General features: G+C 41.5%; 1 protein-coding gene across 9 annotated transcripts in view; it reads left to right on the plus strand.

Moving 5' to 3' along the window:
* Positions 1–22705, plus strand: part of ARMH3 (armadillo like helical domain containing 3) — a 220289-nt gene that overhangs the window by 89658 nt on the left and 107926 nt on the right. For 4 of the 9 annotated variants that reach the window (XM_055251146.2, XM_055251185.2, XM_063627604.1 and 1 more), the window contains 2 exons: positions 13809–13891; positions 14820–14946. In XM_055251146.2, coding sequence (XP_055107121.2) covers positions 13809–13891; positions 14820–14946 — 210 coding nt within the window. Of the gene's footprint in view, positions 1–13808; positions 13892–14819; positions 14947–19076; positions 19534–22705 lie in introns of those variants that run through there. The other 5 variants (XM_063627598.1, XM_063627610.1, XM_063627601.1 and 2 more) reach the window with 2 other exon arrangements.

Here is a 22705-nt window from a genome sequence, read left to right on the forward strand (position 1 = left end):
TGTTGCCTAGGCTGGAGAGCAGTGGTGTGATTGTGGGTTCAAACAATCCTCCCACCTCAGCCCCCGCCCCAAGTAGCTGGGACTTAAAGGCATACACCATTATGCTTGGCTAACTTTTGTAAAGATGGAGTTTTACCATGTTGGCCAAGCTGGCCTCAAACTTCTGACCTCAGGTGATCTGCCCTCCTCTGTCTCCCAAAGTGCTGGGATTACAGGTGTGAGCCACTGTGCCCGGCCAATATTTTTTCCTTATTTACTAGTCACACTGCGCTCCTACTGGGAACTTTAGGTTAGCAATCTCCTTTGCACTTCTTGAGGCTATAGACCATTTTGTTCACTATGTCTTATTTTCGGAGTGTTTTCTATAGCATATTGGGCCCCTATTTTAGTGTATCACATTGTTTTGCTATGTTTGCTTTTTTTGTTTTTTTTGGAGACAGAGTCTCACTCTGTTGCCCAGGCTGGAGTGCAGTGCCACAATCTCAGTTCACTGCAACCTCTGTCTCCTGGGCTCAAGTGATCCTCCCAACTCAGCCTCCTGAGCAGCTGGGACCATAGGTGTAAGCCACCATGCCCCAGCTAATTTCATATGTTTTTACAATGATTTGTTTAAATATCTATATTTCCTCTCAAAAAAGTTCCTGGAGGGCAGAGCCTGTTTTGTAATCATTGTTACATCTCCAGCAGACTGCTTGGCTATTTATTTATTTTTTGAGACAGGGTCTTGCCCAGACTGGAGTGCAGTGGCACAATCATGGCTCATTGCAGTCTCGACCTCCTGGGCCCAGTGGATCCTCCCACCTCAGCCGCTCAAGTAGCTGGGACTATAGATGTGTACCACCATGCCTGGCTTATTTTTGTATTTTTTTTTTTTTTTTTAGAGATAGGGTTTCATCATGTTGCCCAGGCTGGTCTTGAAGTCCTGGACTCAGGTGATCTGCCTGCTTTGGCCTCCCAAATTGTTGGGATTATAGGCATGTGCCACAGCACCCGGCCTACTTAGCTTTTTAATAGGAACTCAGGTAACATTTGGATGAACAAATAAATGGATGAATGGATATGTAGGATTTTCATTAATGATGGATCAACATTCTCCAAAAGCAGCACAATGTTGTATTTGAGCCGAATAATAATAATAATAATAGAACCCAGTAGGATGTCGTTAATGTTTCTGTTGAGCTGACATCATCACCTTTGATAGGGCCAGCCATCCACCTTAGTTTATTTGATTTGTTGATATGAAAGAGAGTAGTTAGTAATTTCTTTTGTTTTTCTCATTCTTCCTTACCCACAGATGCATGGATTGCTTTTAACCAAGTAAAAATGGAAACTTTGATGGTTTCTAAGCCATTAAGCAAAGATTGAGCAGGATGTGCAGAGAGAAGCGTGTAGTTGTTGGAGAGAGAAATACTTGAACAGAGCTTCATGGAGTCAGCTTATTTTACTTCCACTGCACGAAGAAGGGGCATTGGAGGGGCAGGCTGCATTTAAATAGTATGACTTTCCTTTGTCTGAAAACATGGGTTGATTTAAAGGCAGATTTATACTGACATTTTATATTCGACATTTATCTATGGATCACAGTTGTTACCCTTTCACTCTGCCACATCCCAGTGATAAGGCATTATTTTTATCCCCATTTGTTGGGGAAGGGAGTAGAGATATAGAAGGGTTAAGTGACTTGCTAAGGATCATGGAACCAGACACTAAACAGTCATGATTAGAACTTAAGAGTTCCTGACTCCTATGCTCAGACACAGATCACTAAGCAACATTTGACTCCCTGCAGGAAGAAAGGCCCCCTAAGCCCCCAGAACAATCTGTTCAGCTTCACTGTGCTAAGTAACATCCAAAGCATTCACAGCTTTGTGAAAAAGAAATTGTACATGGCCTGACCTTTTAGATATCTACTGGGAAAAATGGAAAACCCAGGGAGTATCACAGCGTTCTGGATCCAGCTGGCTCTCCCATTACTGGCAGAGGCCTATGCCTTCTAGGTTAGGTACATCTCAAGACTGGCAATTGAGAGCCTTTCGTTGGAAGCTTGTTTTACTTTTAAGTGTTGCCATACAGGACTGAAATTTTTCAAGAGAAAGGCTGACTCAAGCCATAGATTTATCTGGCAGTTCTTGTGTAGATGTAGCTTTGATAGTTCAGCAGCCCCTCTTGATTTTGAGAAACTATCCTTTGAACTTTTCATTGTGTGCTTGTTTTAGTTTAGTTTCTTTTTTAAACTTTTAATTTTGATGTAATTATAGACTTACAGGAAGTTGCAAAAATAGTATGTAGAGTTTCATGTACCCTTCACCCAGCTTCCTCCAATGATGACATCTTATATAACTCTACAACATTGCTTCTTTTAGTTTTGAAGAGAGTATCCAGGCGGGAAAGAACATGGCAGTAAAAACTAGAGTAGATGGGAAGGGGAATTTTGGCAGCTGCTATTTCTATCTTGTTTTTAAAATTGCTCTTCCTCATTCCGCTAAATTTTCTCTGATTTAGGCAAATATGTCACAAGATATATTCTAGGCTGATGTGCCTAATTAAGACTGCTCTAGCTTCCATATGCAAAAATAGAGAGCCTTTTTTCCTCTATGGGTGATCAATTCCTTTCAAAATTAGAATGTTCTAATTCAGGGGCATTAGAAGGTATCTTTCTGGTTCTATAATGTAGTTATGAAATATTCTCTACAGCAGTATAGAAAGCCCAAGGACTAAAAAGGAATGCCAGGAAGCTTTTTTCCCTTTCAAATCACTACATTTGGCTGAATCCAAAATTTACACTATTTTGAATCTTTCTCTCATCCCCTCAGAAACTTGGCAAAAGCAAAAGATAAGAATCTCTAACAGGTTTAGCCTGTTACAGGGAGAAAAAGATTCCCACGTAAAAGCCCCCAAAAGAGCAAGAAATCACTTTGTTCTTTTCTCTGTGCATGCAGTCACTTCCTATCCAGAAAAATGTCAACTCTCATAGGCCCATGAGCATTTTGTCAAGTAAAAGGGACCGGGGAAGGATTAGCTGTGCTTTTGGTTACTCTGCCTATATTAGTTTCAAAGGGACATATCATGTGGTTTCATAAGGTATCATCCTTCTCTGGATCTCGAGGGAGCAAGACAAGTCTGTTATTGGTCCTACCTCATTTTGGCAAAAAGTAAAGTTATTGGTTCTGTGTCACATGGCTCCACTGAGACATGGTCTCATTGACTTTTAGATTTCTTAAAGGGTGATTTTGGCTGTCACTCATTTGGGAAACGTTGGGGGGAAAGGAGCAGGTGGTATAGGGCCCTAGAAGAAGGCAGTGGCTCCTGAGCATGCTTGGTTAGAGGCAGCTGCACAGGGACCCTACATTTCCCAAAGTCTAGGATCTGGGAACTTTCATGTGGAAACTCATTTTCATGAAAAAGAAGAGGGTGGGTGCTAATTGTGAGGTTTGCATTGTCTGCAAGAAAATGGGGAATGGAAGATGGTTGAGAACCTTATTATTACTATTTTTTTAGCAGATACACATTGACTGCAAGGAAAATGGTAAGGATGGAAGCAGATTTCCGTTTAAAGAAAGGATTTGTTCTATTTCTGACTCATTTAGAGGAATGTGGAACCTTTAGTCAGTGCAGGCTGTTGACATACTGACTTGTGTGCTCTGTTCACCTGGAGAGGCTGATAGCATACAGCCAGAGCCATTTCATTTTCTTGTTTATTTCTTTGGCCTCTGTGTCAGTGAAGTGCTTAGGCTTGCAGCCAGACAGATGCCTGTATTCTGAAAAGCCACCTAGAGTTGTTCCCCCCACCCCGGTCCCCCCATGACGGAGTCTTGCACTGTAGCCCAGGCTGGAGTGCCGTGGCGCGATCTCAGCTCACTGCAACCTCTGCCTCCTGGGTTCAAGCAATTCTCCTGCCTCAGCCTCCCGAGTAGCTGGGAATACAGGCGCACACCACCATGCCTGGCTAATTTTTGTATTTTTAGTAGAGACGGGCTTTTACCATGTTGGCCAGGCTGGTCTTGAACTCCTGACCTTGTGATCCACCTACCTTGGCCTCCCAAAGTGTTGGGATTACAGGCTTGAGCCACCGCGTCTGGCTGAGTATTTTTAAATTATTCTACTGCCAGATGTTGGCTTCAGATTCTCTCCTGCACTACTCTGCTGATTGACAGCCTGCTGATTGCTGGCAATGTCCCTGGGTAATTGGTGATTTTGTCCAGAGATGCTGGAATTGGCTAGAGTTTATAGTGCCTCCAGGGTTTTGGTGGCATGAGCTTGTGACACTAGTGCTATTTTCATCGTGTCCTTTGAGTTTCTTGACTTCTCTCCTAAGCAACTGAGATGGTAATATTATTCTTTTATCAGTCACTGTGAAATTATCCATCTCTCCTAATGACCAGGTTTTGATTTGGGTTCTGTGGTGCCTAATCCTAGCTCCATGCCAGGTCACAAAATCGAGTCTGGGTGAGTGTTGTCTTTGCTGTTTGTCTTCATAGCATGTAAAAGCTGCTCAAATAGACAGCTTTCTATGACCTGATTCTTTGGAGACATTTATTTGTGCTCTCCTTGAGGCTGTCTCCTTCCTGTTTTTAATCTTATTTAAATGTCATTCACTCGGTTTTGTAATTAAGCCTCCCCTCTCCTTTTTTTGAGGCAGGCGCCTGAGCTACCATTTAATTGTGTCTTCTTATGGTTGGCTTGTTCCTCTCTGCACCTGGTTTACCTTAATGTGGGGGACAGGTTTTAGTCCTGGAGAAGTTCTCATATCCATTATTCATTCTACTGCTACATGGCAACACAATTTGCTGCTACCTTTTTTCCCTCCTCCTGAATTCAAAGCAGGATAGAAAAAATTCTGGGAAAGTCCTCATTGTGTATTAATGCTAGGAACAGCTCTGCAAAAAAGGTTCCTTGTGGGGTGTGTGTTCGGGGCGCTGTGTAAGATGGCAGGATTCTCAGATGGATTGTATTCAACCCTTCCTATTTGAAAATTAGGGTGGGCTGGGCGCAGGGGCTCACACCTGTAATCCCAGCACTTTGGGAGGCCAAGGCTGGCAGATCACCTGAGGTCAGGAGTTCGAGACCAGCCTGGTGGAGCCCTGTCTCTACTAAAAATACAAAAATTAGCCAGGCGTGGTGGCAGGCTCCTGTAATCCCAGCTACTTGGGAGGCTGAGGCAGAAGAATTGCTTGAACCTGGGAGGCAGAGGTTGCAGTGAGCTAAGATCACACCATTGCACTCCAGCCTGTCTCAAAAACAAAAACAAAAACAAAAACAAACCCAAACCAAAAATTAGCCAGGTGTGGTGGTGCATGCCTGTAATCCCAGCTACTCGGGAAGCTAAGGCGCAAGAATCGCTTGAACCCGGGAGGTGGAGGTTGCAGTGAGCCAGGATTGCGCCACTGCACTCCAGCCTGGGTGACAGAGTGAGACTCTGTCTTAAAAAAAAAAAAAAAAAAAGAAAAAGAAAAAAGATTGTCTGCCTCTGCCTCTGCCTCTAGGATTCACTCTGAGAACCATCAGAGTGCCTGGTCCTGGCTCAGCTTCCCAGAACCTGTACACTCTTCTATGTTCCACCTGCATCTGCATGCAGAAAAGTCAGAACTCTACACACTGTTGTCATACTCTTTCACCAAATATGATGCACAGGACTCCCCAAGGAAGGGAACATGGGCTGAAGCTGAGTGTGAGACTGATAGTTGCCTCTAGTACAGAGTCAAAAGAGACAGCAGTTGTAGCCAATTTGGAGTTCCTGAAAAAGAGCCCAGAAACTAAGTTTTCAAGGAGCCTAGTATGAAAGACTTGCCAATGAAGAAATGAGTGTGTATTGAGCACTCACTTCCCTACAACTTAAACGTATTTAATGTGTAATATAATACCTCAAATATTTTACTGCAGTAATTTCTCAGTTCTTCACTTGGTGCAGAGTAAGAGTACTTGGAGCCTCATTAAGTATAACAGATGAAACAGCAAGGATTAGGAGTCAAACCCAGAGTCCCTGAGGATTTTGTAGGATAGTGTTGGTACTTAGTGCATTGTTAGTTTGGATGGTGAACTTTGGTGATTATTTTGAAGATTGCCGCAGTGTTGCCTTCAAGGCTGCCTGGGGTTCGTTTTGAATTTGCATTCCTGCTCAAGTTCGTGGGCTGTCTGTTGATTCAGTATATTTGGCTCCTTTCCTTTTACCTATCAGTGAGGAAGCATCTTTGTATGTTTGTCCCTGTACTCAGTATGGTGTACTTTGATGTGAATGTCAGCCAGTCAGTTATGCAGAGGTTACAGAGAGACTGGAGTGTTTGTGAGGCCATTGAGAGTGTCTGTGGGAAGAAAAACATTGACCTTTTGTTTTTCTTTTTAATTGGGGTAAAATAAACATAAAATTTATCATTGTAACTATGTTTAACCATACAGTTCAGTGGCATTAAGTGTATTCACATTGTGCAGCCATCACTATGTTCCATTTCCAGTACTTTTTTTTTATCTTCCCAAACTGAAACTCAGTACTCATTAAACAGTAACTTTTTTTTTTTTTCTTTTTTTGAGATGGAGTCTCACTCTGTCTCCCAGGTGGGAGTGCAGTGGTGCGATCTTGTTTCACTGCAACTTCCGCCTCTGGGTTCAAGTGATTCTCCTGCCTCAGCCTCCCGGGTAGCTGGGACTATATAGGTGTGCACCACCAAGCCAGGCTAATTTTTTTTTTTTTTGGTAAAGACGGGGGTTTCACCATGTTGCAGGCTGGTCTTGAACTCCTGACCTCAGGTAATCCACCTTCCTTAGCCTCCAAAGTGCTGGGATTACAGGTGTGAGCCACCATGTCCGGCCAGCAATAATTCTTAATTCCCCCTCATGCCAGACCCTGGTAACCACTAATTCTGAATTTGATTCCTCTGGGTATTTCATTTAAGTGGAATTAAACAGCATTTGTCCTTTTGTAACTGGTTTATTTCACTTAGAATAATATCTTCAAGGTTCATCTATGTTGTCAGAATTTTCTTCCTTTTTAAGGCTGAGTAATATTCTGCCATATGTATATACCATATTTTGTTTATTCATTCATCTGTCGATGGACATTTGGGTTGCTTCCACCTTTTGGCTGTTGTGAATGATGCTGCTGTAAACATGGGTGTACAAATACTTGAGTTCCTGCAATCTCTTGTTTTTTTGAGATTGTGTGGGTTTAATTATCTTAGGCCAGTGGAGTGAAGTCCTGAGACATTTAGAGACATGTACTCTGAGCTGGCCAGGCGGGATGGCTCATGCCTGTAATCCTAGCACTTTGGGAGGCCAAGGCGGGCAGATCACTTGAGGTCAGGAGTTTGAGACCAGTCTGGCCAATGTGGCGAAACCCTGTCTTTATTAAAAATGCAAAAATTGCTGGGCACGGTGGCTCACGCCTGTAATCCCAGCACTTTGAGAGGCCGAAGTGGGCGGATCACGAGGTCAGGAGATCGAGACCATCCTGGCTAACACGGTGAAACCCCATCTTTACTAAAAATACAAAAAATTAGCCGGGCGTGGTGGCGGGCGCCTGTAGTCCCAGCTACTTGGGAGGCTGAGGCAGGAGAATGGCGTGAACCCGGGAGGCGGAGCTTGCAGTGAGCCAAGATCACGCCACTGCGCTCCAGCCTGGGCGACAGAGTGAGACTCCATCTCAAAAAAAAAAAAAAAAGAAAAGAAAAAGAGAAGCCCTACTTTAACGAAAGGGGAATGGCATAAAATAAGTAGGTCAATAGCCTACTACCACCTTATTTTAAGTTGACCTTTTAAAACTACTACCAGGAGACAGCCAGGTGCAGTGGCCCATGCCTGTAATCCCAGCTACTCGGGAGGCTGAGGCAGGAGAATCGCTTGAACCCAGGAGGCAGAGGTTGCTGAGAGCCGAGATCATGCCATTGCACTCCACCCTGGGCAACAAGAGCAAAACCCCATCTCAAAAACAAAAATAAATAAATAAAAAATAAAAATAAATAAGTAAATTGGCCAGGCACAGTGGCTCACGCCTGTAATGTCAGCACTTTGTAGGGCTGAGGCGGGTGGATCACCTGAGGTCAAGAGTTCGAGACCAGCCTGGCCAACATGGTGAAACCCCATCTCTACTAAAAATACAAAAATGGCCGGGCACGGTGGTTCACATCTGTAATCCCAGCACTTTGGCAGGCCGAGTCCGAGGCAGCCGGATCACGAGGTCAGGAGATGGAGGCCATCCTGGCTAACGCAGTGAAATAAAAAATACAAAAAATTAGCCAGGTGTGGTGGCAGGTGCCTGTAAGTCCCAGCTACTCGGGAGGCTGAGGCAGGAGAATGGCTTGAACCCGGGAAGTGGAGGTTGCAGTGAGCCATGATCGTGCCACTGCACTCCAGCCTGGGCAACAGAGTGAGACTCTGTTTCAAAAAAAAAAAAAAAAATGCAAAATTAGCCAGGCATGGTGATGGGTTCCTGTAATGCCAGCTATTTGGGAGGCTACGCCAGGAGAATCTCTTGAACCCGGGAGGTGGAGGTTGCAGTAGGGCAGGATCACGCCACTGCACTTCAGTCTGGGTGACAGAGTTGAGCTCTGTCTCAAAAAAAAAAAAAAAAAAAGGAGATGTACTCTGAGCTTATAGGATTTTTCTTTTGGTCACTTTGTTATGTGAGGGGCTAATCAGTGGAATTGTGATCAAAGTATGGTTTTTGGTGGCAAATATAGATATTGGCCCTAGATAGCTCCTGTATCCCCAACAAATATTTTTTAAATTGAAGTTTGGGTGGATCCAATACAGTTTCATAGACCTCAGCAGTGGGAGTTCAGAGACCTTCTTCTCCCCAGCATGATTTGTCCTTAATGCAGTTTAGCTCTAACCAGCATATTGGCTTTGGGTAATTTATTTAACCTTTCTGAATTTTGATTTGCTCATCTGTAAAATGGGAACAATAATACCTACTTCATCAGATAGTTAAGAGGATTCAGTGAGAAGAATATACTTTAAGTGCTTTACATAATATCTAGCACCTAGCAAGCACCTACTAAGTGTTACCTTTCCTGCCATTTATGACCATGGTGTTTCTCACTTTGAAAAGAGGTGAATGCAGTTTTAGGAAGGTGATTTCTGTAGTTAAGTGTCTTTTTTTAAGGTATCAGATAAGAGGGTAAAAAAAAAAAAAAAAAAAAGGAAAGTTTGAGATGCTCTGTGTGAGCTTCTGGACACAGTTATTAACTTGTAGTTGTTGTCACTCTTCTGGAGGAAATGATGCATTCCTCTGTGATATATGTCTTCGCGTTGGTATTTTGGGACAGCCCATTCCCAGGGATGTGGAGTATGGGCCCATGGGCATTATCTCTTAAGGTTTGGAAAGTCTCAACTACCAAGCTTGCCCTTACCCAAAAGGATATTCTCTGCAACAAGCTATGCCATTCTGTTTTGAGGGAGTGAGCAGCCATTGCTCACCTAATGAGCAAAGCTGTTTACACAGTGTTAAGTTTCTATACCATAAGGTCATGCTTCATTGGAAATCTCTCAGACCAGGAGTCAGGCCTTTGGTGAAGAATCCTGTGTTAGCCCTTTTCCCCCACTTCGTTTTAGAAACTATTATTTAACAATGAGAAACATGATAAGGCAAAGGATTAAATTAAATGGTACATCCTGTCCCTCATATCTTCATAATGACTACAACATTTACTGTACTTGATTGCAAAGTCTTACAGATGTATGACTGATTAACAGTACTATGTTTATGCAGTCATCCCCTTATGTTTTAGTTATCTTAATTCTTCCCTGTATGTACTGCTACTTCTGTGAGTGTCCTTGGAACAATTTGGCTGGTCATGTGCCCAGATGGCATCAAGTGGACAAGTGGATCAAGGGCAGTTTTCTAAAGGTGTGTGTGTATGTAGAGGGGGTGAGTCAGGAGCCTGTTAGCGTGAGCTCTGTGTTGGCACTGAGATCCTGAGTGCCAGTTCTCTGCTGTCCTTGAAACTGCCCCTGACACAGGGCATTTTCTTCTTTGGCCTAAACCTGTCTTTTTTGGCATAAACCCTGTGCAAAGCTCAGTCTATAATAGTTTATAATAAACCTGGTTATTAATTGTTTATACCCATTTTTTTTTGTTTTGGTTCTGATTTTGCCTAAAGAAAGGGGATCTTGGCTCCCTTTAATGTCCATATCCAATCATCTTCCATTGGCAGTACCTAATTTTGAAGAAGGCAACTCTGACTGAGGGAATTAGGAACAGTTTTAGTTGATAGTTATGTGCTTAAAAAAAAAAAAGAGAGAAAGCCACAAGGGATAGAGAGGTGGAGGTGAGAGCTGAGATGTAGATAAGACAGCAGAGAGCAGGCCAAGGAGCTGGCAGAGAGGCCTGCTGAGGTGGCTCGTGCTGAGCGAAGCTTCTGGGAGTCTTTTTGTGTTGCCAGTGAGTGACAGGAAGGCAATAATGAGGTATTAAATACTTGTACTTTAACAGGTAGCTGAGGACCAAGGGAAAACGGGGACCAAATACGTGAAAATGACATAGAGCAGCTGACAGGTGGAGAAAGTTATAAACCAGAGTCTAGAGAAGTGCTGATAACAGTATAGTCAGCAGGTCTAAGCACACCATTTATAGTAAGCTGTAACCCCACTCCCCACTTTAACATTCAACTTGATCTCGCACCTTTGTTTAATCTTCTCTTTTTTTTTGAGATGGAGTTTTGCTCTGTCGCCCAGGCTAGAGTGCTGTGGTGTGATCTCGGCTCACTGCAAACTCCGCCTTCTGGGTTCAAGCGATTCTTCTGCCTCAACCTCACGAGTAGCTGGGATTACAGGTGCCCGCCACCGTGCCTGGCTAATTTGTGTATTTTTTAGTAGAGACGGCGTTTCACCATCTTGGCCAGGCTGGTCTCGAACTCCTGACCTCATGATCCGCCTGCCTCAGCCTCCCAAAGTGCTGGGATTGCAGGCATGAGCCACCGTACCCGGCTTGTTTATCTTCTTAATGTCATGGTAGAAAGAACACTAAACAGGTGACCAGGTTCTAGTCCCAGCTTAGTCACCAGCTAGTTTGGGGTGAGGGTGGAATGGGGCATGGAGTTTTCTTATCTAAAAATGAGGAAATTGGATTAAATGACCTAAGGTATTTTCTAGCTCTAAAAATCTATAATCAGCTATGTCAAAGCCTCACAGACTTAAAACTCCCATCATATCAGGTCAGAGGCTAGAATCTGTGTGTAGTGGTGTGTTATACACTGAACAGTTGATATAGTGAGTGCAAAGTCAGGGAGATGATGATGGAGAAAAGCACTATTTCATGGGATATTTGGGACATTCTCTCTTGAAGAATTACCATCTATGATGTCAGAGGCTTCATTTTAGTTGCCTGTTAAATTCCCTGTAGATAATTCTTTTTTTTTTTTTTGGAGAAGGAGTCTTGCTCTGTCGCCCAGGGTGGAGTGCAGTGGTGTGATCTCGGCTCACTGCAACCTCCGCCTCCCGGGTTCAAGCAATTCTTCTGCCTCAGCCTCTCGAGTAGCTGGGACTACAGGTGCACACTGCCACGCCCAGCTAATTTTTCGTATTTTAGTAGAGACAGGGTTTCACCGTGTTGCCCAGGCTGTTCTCGAACTCCTGAACTCAGGCAATCTGCCTGCCTCGGCCTCCCAAAGTGCTAGGATTACAGGCGTGAGCCACCGCACCTGGCCCCTGTAGAGAATTCTTACTTCCAAGTGAGAAGACCTTGGTTCTTGGAGGAGCAGAATATCTGACCTGCATTTTCAGGGGCAGAATACAAGCCGCTCTGGCACTGACTCTCAGAGTATTGCGGTACTGGACTCTCCCTTTCAATACTCTGGCTCCGCTAATGTCTGTGGCAGTTGGGACACAGGTTGCCTGTGCCAGAATTGCTCTCTTCCTCCTCTAATATTTATCACTTTGTCATCCTGGACTCTGAATCCCAGAGATCAAGACTATCTGTAGTCCAGCAGAGGAGCAATAAATCATTGCTCCCGCATCCTTTCCTCCAGGTTTCCTGCCCTTTAATTACCACATAGCCACTGCTGAGGCTGCATCTCTGTGCTGTGTGTCCTGGGGACAAAAGCCCTTGTTGATGGGATGTGTGCAAATGCTGCTTTGTCGCTAGCCATTACGTTTTGCAGAGCGCCATGCGTGCTGCCCATCCCTTTCTCTCGCCTCTATGAGTTTATAGAGTCCGATTGTCAGATAGTGTATCATTAACAGGGCTTGTCTAAACTCTGGGGATTAGGTGGCAGGGTGGGCAGCCCCCACGTAGCTCACTCAGCAAGGTGATCTTCTTTAAGGAGGGAAGTTTGGGTTAGTCATTTTTATGTGAATTTTAGCTAGCCCCCTTATTTGTGTGCTCCTGGTAGGAGCTAAGCAGGTTGTGTGATCCTGAATGGGCTCCCTTAGAGGCTTTTTGTCCCCCCAGTCCAACAGATCACTTGATCACTTAACAGACATATTAAAAGGGCCAGCTGCCTATCATTTGCCTTTTCATTATGAAACCCCAGAGAACTCAAGCTGGGGCCGGGGTAAAGAGTTTATAAATGAAGATGCCTATCTCCTTCATGCCTGGCAAGGCTTTTTTGCTATTTGAGGGGAAGATTCAGGCTTTAGAAACAGAATGTGGGTGAAGCCAGCCTCTTGTACTTTCCTTGCCTGCTGTTTCTTTACTGTACCTGTGCTTTTAAAGGATTGAGAGTGAGGGGTGTTGTGTGGCAGGCAGCAGGAGTCTGGAGAGTCTCACTCCTACTCATCATTCCCTGCTGTTCCAAATCAAAGCTCACGTCTCTTCTTTAAGAGTAGTAAACCACACAAAACTCTGACAGCATGGGAGAATGAACTTCTTTGCTGGCAAAGAAGCAGATATGGTCCTAGAAAAAGAGAGGTCAAGGCTTTTCTTGGGTCTGTGGAAGGTGGGGGTTTGTGGGGGAGAAGACAGAAGGACCACAGATTGCCTGCAGCTGCTGAACCCCTTTATAGTATCCCATCAAGTAGGGGAGGTAGGTACAGGAGCATTATCTGAGATGGGCAGAGAAGCAGGACTCATTTCGTGGACAAAATGTGCTAGGTGAATGAGTATAAGGTAACTGATAACTTCTTTTATGCTTAATATTTATTTGCAAAAATGTCTGAAGCTGTACCGTTAACTAGGGACTTGGCAGTCAGTCTCTTTATTGAAATTGCTTGAGTTTTAAGAATATCTCCCCTCATTAAGAATTGCCAAGCAGAAAGAGGTTTCAGTAAATGTTGTCACTGTCACTAGAGGTCAGCGCAAGCTTCACTTTGTTTGAATAGTTAGAGCAGTTAAGGGCTTTTTTTCTCTTTATGAGCTCTCCTCATCTACCGCTGCAGCCCAGCTGTAGGTTCTACAGTATAGCTGCCATATCTGGTGACCAGTTAGAATGGATACATTTTCCTCTTAGCAATGATGTCTGAAACAGATACATGTCTAAAGCTTGATGACAATAGAAGCTAGCAGCTAGGGTGGAAGGGGGACCCTCATTTTCACCTGCAAATTGAGCAAATTTGATGGGGAAATCACCATGTGGGAGTAAATTTGAAACACCAAGATGTCAGTTTTATAGTCAAATTTCTGAGCTTAATTGCTATTTAAGAAGTGGCAAAAAGAAGTAGATATTTAAAAACCTTCCATGATCGGATAAGCAGACACGTGCTTGGGAAGGTGAGTGCTTTCCTCAAATATACCTACCTTACATGCTTTTTAAAAGACCTTGGTGGCCGAGACTTACTCACTTTAACCCTCTGGATTTTTTTTAGAGCTAGTCTGTTTTTATTTAACTTTATTAATCATGGTTTGAACAGCTTGTTGATGTCTTTTTTTTTTTTTTTTAAAGCCTTGATAAATTTGCTGAAGTTCCTTATGTCAAATGAGACTGTACTTTTGGCCAAACACAACATTTTTACATTAGCCCTTATGGTGAGTATCAAAACAAATACTTCTTTTTCTGAAGCCATATGCTAAGGCAGAAATGCACTGGTTTGAAACAGGAGCTGGTGGTCTGGGGACTAAGCCATAGAGGGAACCAGACCTATATAATTTTTTTGGATCTGAATCTGGACTGGTGGTACCCACTCTCACCTATATCTTTGGCAAACTCTGCATGACTCTCTTTCCTTCATGAAAATATATTGTCTGGCAGAGGTGGGTATAGGTTAGATCTCTGTGTATGAATAGTGAGCCTTGGTCCCAGCTGAGAGACTACTGTATACTACTGCGGTCTCTATGTTGGTAAATAGCAAACCCTCTGAAGGTTCCATCATGGCTGCACTTGGTTTCTGAGGGACGTTACAGATGCTTGCTTATCTGGCTGGTTATTTGGGATAGAAGGAGGCCATTGTGCATTTTGACTATCTTCTTAGGATGTTATACAATGTGTTCTTAAATGTTCAACATTAGAGGGAAAAAAAGTCTTGATTCATAGCATTTGCTGATTTTCATTGTAGAGCTCCACCCACCATGGCCAATTTCAAGCTATCAGTGTGACATCAGAGTCATGCAGAGTTGGCAAGCAATGTGCAGTAGCACACCATTATATGACGTTTCCACCACACAGATATAATAGTTATAAATCTCCAGAGCATAGGTTATAGTAAAAGGCAGAAAATAATTAGGAAGTGATAAGTTTTTAATATTTATTACTTTCATTTTAATATAATTTACTTAACTATAAGTTTATATGAGTGAAATTTCTAATAATGCCTGTGTTTAACAACTGGCTTACAAAATTCCTGAAAATTTTACAGTCAACTCTTGCAAGACAGTAAGAGCTGGCTACAGCATACCACTGATAATTTCTAGTCTTCATAGCCTGATGCCTATATATGGGCCTTTCCTTCTTTTTTAGATTGTGAACCTATTTAATATGTTTATCACGTACGGCGACACATTTCTGCCAACCCCCAGCAGCTATGATGAACTTTACTATGAGATTATCCGCATGCACCAGAGCTTTGACAACCTCTACTCCATGGGTAAGCTGCCTTTTCTTTTTACTCCTCTCTCCACCATTTGTCTAGCTTTTGGCATATAAGAGGAAAAGACTACAAAAGATTCTCCTCTAGTTGTTTGGTGCCCTGTGTGGCACAGAAATATAGTAGCCTCCTCTTCTCAGGCAATAGGAAGGTACATGTGGGCCTTTTTGCCTTTAGGAATTCAGATTTCATCTCAATGTAAAGCTGGTTAGCAGCCCTTTGTTGATGTTTGTGTGAGAGAGAGAGAGAGAATAGGGAGGCTTGTGGATTCATTGAATGCCAGGGAGAAGGAGGTGAAAGAGTGGGTGGGAATTGACAGCAGCAAATAAAAGAACTTGGATCCCAGAACATTGTGTAATTTGAGGATGTCCAGGATTTTAAGGAATCTTAGTGTACCTATGTATTTTTAGCATAACTTACAAGTGGAAGTGGGCATTAGATAAAAATCTTTTTTTGCAAATCTTTTGGTGATTGGCTCACTGAAAATGTACTCTCCAGCTATAGCAAGTATAACTTATTTCTGAAAGAAGTCACGTGTCCCTATAAGTTTGGGATAAGGGCCTTGTTAATTCTACCTGTAGTATAAAGGTTAAGGAAAAATCTCTGTAGATTGCACAGAAACAGCCACTCAGTAAAACTATCTTATTTTTAAAACCCAAATTTATTAGCTTTATTGAAGTATAATTGATATATAAACTGCACACATGTTAATTATACAAATTTTAGTAAGTCTTGACATATGTGTACGTATGTGAAACCATCACAATGATCAGGATAATAACCATATCCGTCACCCCCCAAAAGTTTCCTTGTATCTCCTTAGAATCCTCTCATATCTCCTTCACCACCTTCACCCACTGTGCCTCATCCCTGGGCAACCACTGATGTGCCTCTGTCACTGTAGATTGGTTTGCTTCATCCTTTGTGATGAGATTAATTGTGAAAATCCCAACCTCTCCTTGGGACTCCTGTATCATGAGAAAACTGGAGAGGATTTGGAACAAGTACCAGGAGAAAGAATAGAAGCAGCAGTGGAAAAGAAGGATTGCCTGGGAGGAAAATATTTTTTTTTCTAGTATACTTTATTTTTTTTGAGAAGTGAAGGAAAACTTTTAAGAGAACTTTATAAGAGAACTTTTGCTATATATAATGTCTTAGGCAGTGCAAGTAGGGCCTTGTATTAGTAGGATGTTTTCAATGGCAAGTATCAGAAAACTTGGACTTAAAACTATCTTAAAGAGTAGGAAAATTATATGACAATTCTAGAATGGTATGATCAGTTGCTCAACAATGTCTACAAGGACCCAGGTTTTTAAAATATCTCTTCTCTCTCATTGTAATAGCTTTAGCATCAAGTCAGTTGCCCATGCAACAGCAAGTTTCAGTTGTCCCATCAAGACCCATCTCTTTTTTTTAGGAGCTTGGCAGCCTTACATAAGAACTCTCTAATAGACTTCACGTTGGCTAGATGTGCTCAGGTTACCCTAGTGTGGTTTGCATCTGCCTGGCTTCACCAACTTCCTGAGAATGTAGAATGTAGAATTTTCCAAGGGTAAAGAGCAGCCCCAAAGGTTTTAGCACTCATTGGTAGATGAATAAAGATGCTTTTCAATGAGGAAAGGAAAGAGTTGGAGTGGGGGAGATATTTTATAAAAGTCTGACATACCTGCTCAACTGGGCCATACGTAACTAGTCAAATGAGATAAACCCTTGTAGCTACAGCAACAAGATAAGAGAAGATACCTGTGAATGTCCAAATCTGCCAAGGGAGTAAAAGTGTTAACCAGGAGAGCACAAATAGGAAAGTGAAACACAGCAAACAATAGGAGATAGCATGTTTCAGTGCTCTGTTTTATATAAAGTATAAACTTATGGTGAAAAAAACTTGTTTTTTATTAACCTTTTTGAGACATAATTTACATATATGGCAAAAATCACCCTTTTAAATGTACAGTTTTGAGTTTTGACAAATGCATATAGTAGTGTAATTATCACAAAAATCAAGATATAGAAGAGTTTCACTATCCAAAAAATTTCCCTTGTGTTCATATGAGGTCAACTCTGTCTACCCACAACCCCTAGCAACCACTGATCTGTTTTCTGTTCTCTTGGTTTTGCCTTTTCCAGAACATCTTGTAGATGGAATCATATAACCTTTTGAGTCTGGCTTCTTTCGTATAGTATTTCATTTGAAATTCATCCTTGTCATTGCATGTATCAGTAGTTCCTTCCTTTTTATTACAGAGTAATATTCCATTGTATGAATTGCCATCTTAGTTTATCTGTTTATCAGGTGAAGGACATTTGGAAGGTTACCAGTTTTTAGCGATGATAAATAAAGCTCCTGTTAACATTCTCGTACATTAGTGAATACAAGGTTTTTTTTGTTTTTGTTCTTTCTTGAGATGGGGTCTTGCTCTTTCACCCATGGTGGAGTGCAGTGGCACAATTATGGCTCACTGGAGCTTTTACCTCCTGAGCTCAAGCAATCCTCCCACTTTAGCCTCCAAAGTAGCTGGGACTACAGGTACATGCCACCATGCCCGGGTCATTTTTGTATTTTTAGTAGAGACAGGGTTTTGCCATGTTGCCCAGGCTGGTCTTGAACTCCTGGGGTCAAGCAATCTGCCCATCTCGGCCTCCTAAAGTGTTGAGATTACAGGTGTGAGCCACTGTGCCCAGCACGAACCCAGGTTTTTATTTCACTTGGTTATATACCTAGCAATGGGATTTTGGGGTGTTGTGGTAAGTATGTTTTAACTATGTAAGAAACCACCAAACCATTTTCCAAAGTGCACGTTCCATTTTACATTCTCTCCAGCAATGCATGAAAGTTGTCATCATTCCATATCATATCCAGCACTTGATATTCTCCACTTTGTTGTTGTTGTTGTTTGCTTGTAGATATATAGTGCTACCTCACTGTGTTTTTAACTTTGCATGAATAATGATGTTGAGCATCTTTTCCTGTCCTTATTTGCCATCCATATATCTTCTTTGGTGAAGTATTTGCTCAAATCTTTTGCTCATTAAAAAAAAAAAAAAAAAAAAGGCTGGGCACGGTGGCTCACGCTTGTAATCCCAACACTTTCAGAGTCCCAGGCGGGAGGATCAAGACTAGCCTGGCTAACATGGTGAAACCCTGCTCTACTAAAAATACAAAAATTAGCCAGGCATGGTGGCAAACACCTGTAGTCCAGCACTTTGGGTGGCCAAGGTAGGCAGATCACTTGAGCTCAGGAGTTTGAGACCAGCCAACATGGCAAAACCCTGTCTTTACCAAAAATACAAAAATTTATCTAGGCGTGGCAGTGCATGCTTATGGTCCTAGCTACTTGGGAGGCTAAGGTGGGAGGATCACGAGCCCAGGAAGCTGAGGTTGCAGTGAGCTGAGATTGTACCTCTGCACTCCAGCCTGTGTGACAGAGTGGTACCCTATCTCAAGACAAAACAAAAACCAGTGCACACCAATGTTTATAATAGCACCATTCACAAGTGCCAAAAGGTGGAAGCAACTCAAGTGTCCATTGACAGATGAATAGATAAACAAAATGTGGTATATACACCGGGTGGGATATTATGCAGCCTTCAAAAGGAAAGAAGTCCTGTTACATGCTACAGTGTGTATGAACCTTGAGGATATTGTGCTAAGTGAAATAAAGCAGTCACAATGGGGTAGTACTTATATGAGGTATCCAAAGTAGTTAAATTCACAAATATGGAAAGTAGGATGGTGATTACCAGGGGCTTTGGGAGGAGACAAAGAGAGTTGCTTAATGTGTGTAGAGTTTCAGTTCTACAAGATGAAAAAGTTCTGGAGATCTGTTTCACAGCAATGTAAATATACTTAACACCTAAATTGTATGCTTAAAAATGGTTAAGAAGGGCCTCTCCAAAAGTAGAGTATCTCAGTTATTCACAGTCAGTTAAAGATTGAACTTCTCTTCTTTTCCCCCTTCTTACTACTGCCATTGATGAGTCTTTTTTAAAAAAATGGTTAAGAGGGTAAACTTTATGAGATGTCTTTCTTTTCTTTTTTTTTTTTTTTTACCACAGTAAAAACAAACCTAAACTCTAAAGTTTATTTAGATTTTACCAATTTTTCCACTAATGTCTCTTTTGTATTCCAGGATCCCATCCATGTTACCACATTACATTTAGTCATCGTGACTCCTTAGTCTTCTCTGGTCTGTGACTGTTTGTGTTTCCTTGTTTTTTATGACCCTGATAGTTTTCAAGAATGTTCATGTCCTTTGTAGGGACATGGATGAAACTGGAAACCATCATTCTCAGTAAACTATCGCAAGGACAAAAAAACCAAACACCGCATGTTCTCACTCATAGGTGGGAATTGAACAATGAGAACTCATGGACACAGGAAGGGGAGCATCACACTCCGGGGACTGTTGTGGGGTGGGGGGAGGGGGGAGGGACAGCATTAGGAGATATACCTAACACTAAATGACGAGTTAATGGGTGCAGCAAACCAACACGGCCCATGGATACATATGTAACAAACCTGCACATTGTGCACATGTACCCTAAAACCTAAAGTATAATAAAAAAAAAAAAAAGAATGTTCCTCAATTTGGGTTTGTCTTGTGTTTTACTCACGATTTGACTTGGATTGTGGATTATAGAGAAAAATGCCACACAGTCCAAGTACCCTGACTTATATTACTGATGATACTAACCTTGATCACTTGGTTAAGGTAGTGTTTGCCATGTTTCTTTACCACAGAGTTGTAATTTTTTCTACTTTTTCGTAGTCTGTTCTTTATTTTGTTTTATTTTTATTTTTATCATGTCTTATTCTTTGGAAGCAAATCACTAAATGCAGCCAACTTGAAAGTTGGGGGACAGGGAGGTTAAGCTCCACCTCCTGCAGAAGAATATCTATATAAATTATTTAGAACTTTTCTGTAAGAATTTGGTTGCTGTTGCTGCTGCTGCTGCTGCTGCTTGTTCTTGTTGTTGTTGTTCTTCTTCTTCTTGTTCTTCTTATTCCTCTTCTTCCTCCTCCTCATCCTCTGCCCCCGCCCCCCCTTCCTTTCTTTCTTCTTCTTTTTTTTTTTTTTTTGAGACAGTCTTGCTCTGTGGCCCACAGTGGAGTGCAGTGGCACAATCTTGGCTCACTGCAACCTCCACCTGTTGGGTTCCAGGGATTCTCCTGCGTCAGCCTCCCAGGTAAATGGGATTACAGGCCCACGCCTCCACACCTGGCTAATTTTTTTTATTTTTAGTAGAGGTGGGGTTTCACCATGTTGGCCAGTCTGGTCTTGAACTCCCAACCTCAAGTGATTTGCCCTCCTCAGCCTCCCAAAGTGTTGGGATTACAGGTGTGAGCCACTGTGCCTGGCTTTCTTTTTTTTTGAGACAGTGTCTTGCTCTGTCACCCAGGCTGGAGTGCAGTGTCAATCACATCTCATTGCAGCTTTGAACTTCAGGGCTCAAGCAGTCCTCCCACCTTGGCATCCTTAGTAGCTAGGGTTACAGGTGTGTGTCACCATGCCTGGATAATTTATTTTTGTTTTTTTTTTTTGCATAGATGAGGTTGCCCTATGTTGCCCAGGCAGGCCTTGAACTCTTGGGCTCGAGCGATCCTCCTGCCTTGGCCTCCTAAAGTTCTGGGATTACAGGCATGAGCCACTGCACCCAGCCAGTATATGTTTTAATCAAAAGCTTACTGGAGTTTTGATTGGGATTATGGCAAGCCTATAGATCATTTTGGGGAAAACTGATATCTTGATAATGTGCCTTACAATCCCTGACAAAATATATCTATTTATTGAAATCTTTGATTTTTCTCACCAATGTTTTGTTGTTTTCAACATGAAAATCTTGCATATATTCTATTAGATTTATCTTAATGTATTTCATGGCATTTGGTGGTGCTATTAGTATTTTTGAAAATTTTAATTTTTAATTGTTTATTGTCAATATGCAGAAACACTACTTTTTTATTTTTTTAATATGACAGCTTTATGAGATATAATTCACCTACCATATAATCTGCCCATTAAAGCATACAATTTGGTGAGTTTCAGTATAGTCAGAGATTTGTACCACCATCACCACAATGAACTTTGGAGCATTTTCATCACCCCAACAGGAAACCTACCCATGAGTGGTGACTCCCCATTTACTGCGATCTCCTGAGCTCTAGGCAATCACTAATCTATTCTCTGTGTCTGTAAATTTGCCTATTCTGGACATTTTATATAAATGAAATCATACAATATGTGGTCTCTTGTGACTGGCTTCTTTTATTTTGGATCTTTTCAAGGCTTATCCATGTTGTATCCATGAAGTAACAGTAGTTTGTTCCCTTTTTACTGTGGAACAATATTACATTGTATGGATATGCCACATTTTATTTATCCATTCATCAATTGGTAGACATTTAGGTTGCTTCTACTTTTTCCTATTATGAATTATCCTGCTATGAGCATCCATGTACAAATTTTTGTTTGGGCATGTTTTCATTCTGTTGAGTATATACCTAGGAGCAGAATTGCTGGGTCATATGATAACTCTGTGTTTATAACCTTTTGAGGAACTGCCACACTGTTTGACCTCACTTTTCCAGTGTGGGTGTACCATTTTACACAAGCAAGAAACAATGCTGATTTTTAATCTTGTGTCCTGTTATCTTGCTATTTTTGATCTTGTATCCTGTCATCTCACTTATTAGGTTTATTAGTTTTTGTAACCTTTTTGGGATTTTCTACATAGACATTCATGTTGTATGTGAATGTTGTGTGCCTTTTATTTCTTTTTTTTGCCTTATTGTACTGGTTACAGCCTCCACTACTATGTTAAATTAGAGGGTAAAGATGGACATACTTGCCTTGTGTCCAGTCTTAAGGTGAAAGGATTAAGGTTATCCTCCATTAAGTGTGATGTTAGCTCTAGGTTGTTCATAGATGCCCTCTATCTGGTTGAGGAAATTGCCTTTTATTTCCTGAGAATTGTTGTCATTAATGAATGTTGAATTTTGTTAAACATTCTCTAGCATTTATTGACATGATTACATGGTTTTCCTACTATTGTCTGTTAGTATAGTGATTGATTTTTAAATGTTGACCAACCCCACATGATTATAACATCATTTTTACATATTGTTGTATTCGATTTGCTAGTATTCATGAGGTATATTGGTCTGTAGTTTTACTTTATGAAAATTTCTTTTTCTGATTTCAATATTAGTTAATTTTGGCCTCATGATATGAATTGGGAAGTGTTCTCTCATTGCTCATCTTCTATTTTCTAGAAGAATTTGTTTAAGAGTGGTTTATTTCTTAAATGTTTGGTAAAATTTGCCAGTGAAGCCACTGCATCTGGAGTTTACTTTTGTGGAAGATTTTAAACCATAAGTTCAATTTATTTAATAGGTACAGGACTATTTAAGTTATCTATTTAGCAGTGACCTTTGGAAGTTTGTGTCTTTGAAGAAATTTGTTTTATTTTGTTGTCACTTCTATGGGGCATACAGTTGTTGGTAATATTCACTATTAATGTCTGTAGGGTCCGTACTCAGCTTCCCTCTTTCATTCCCTATATTGGTAATTTGTATTTTCTCTCTTTTTTTTTTTCTTCATCAGTTTGGATAGATGTTTATCAAGTTTATTGATTTCCCCTCCTCAGAGAACCAGCTTTTGGTTTTATTGATTTTTTTCTCTGTCATTTTTGTGTTTTATTGATTTATGTTTTTTATTTTCTTCTTATTGCTTGCTTTGAGTTTAATTTGCTCTTTTTT

The sequence above is a fragment of the Symphalangus syndactylus genome, chromosome 2 (genome assembly GCF_028878055.3).
Source record: "Symphalangus syndactylus isolate Jambi chromosome 2, NHGRI_mSymSyn1-v2.1_pri, whole genome shotgun sequence".
In the NCBI taxonomy this organism is placed as follows: domain Eukaryota; kingdom Metazoa; phylum Chordata; class Mammalia; order Primates; family Hylobatidae; genus Symphalangus; species Symphalangus syndactylus.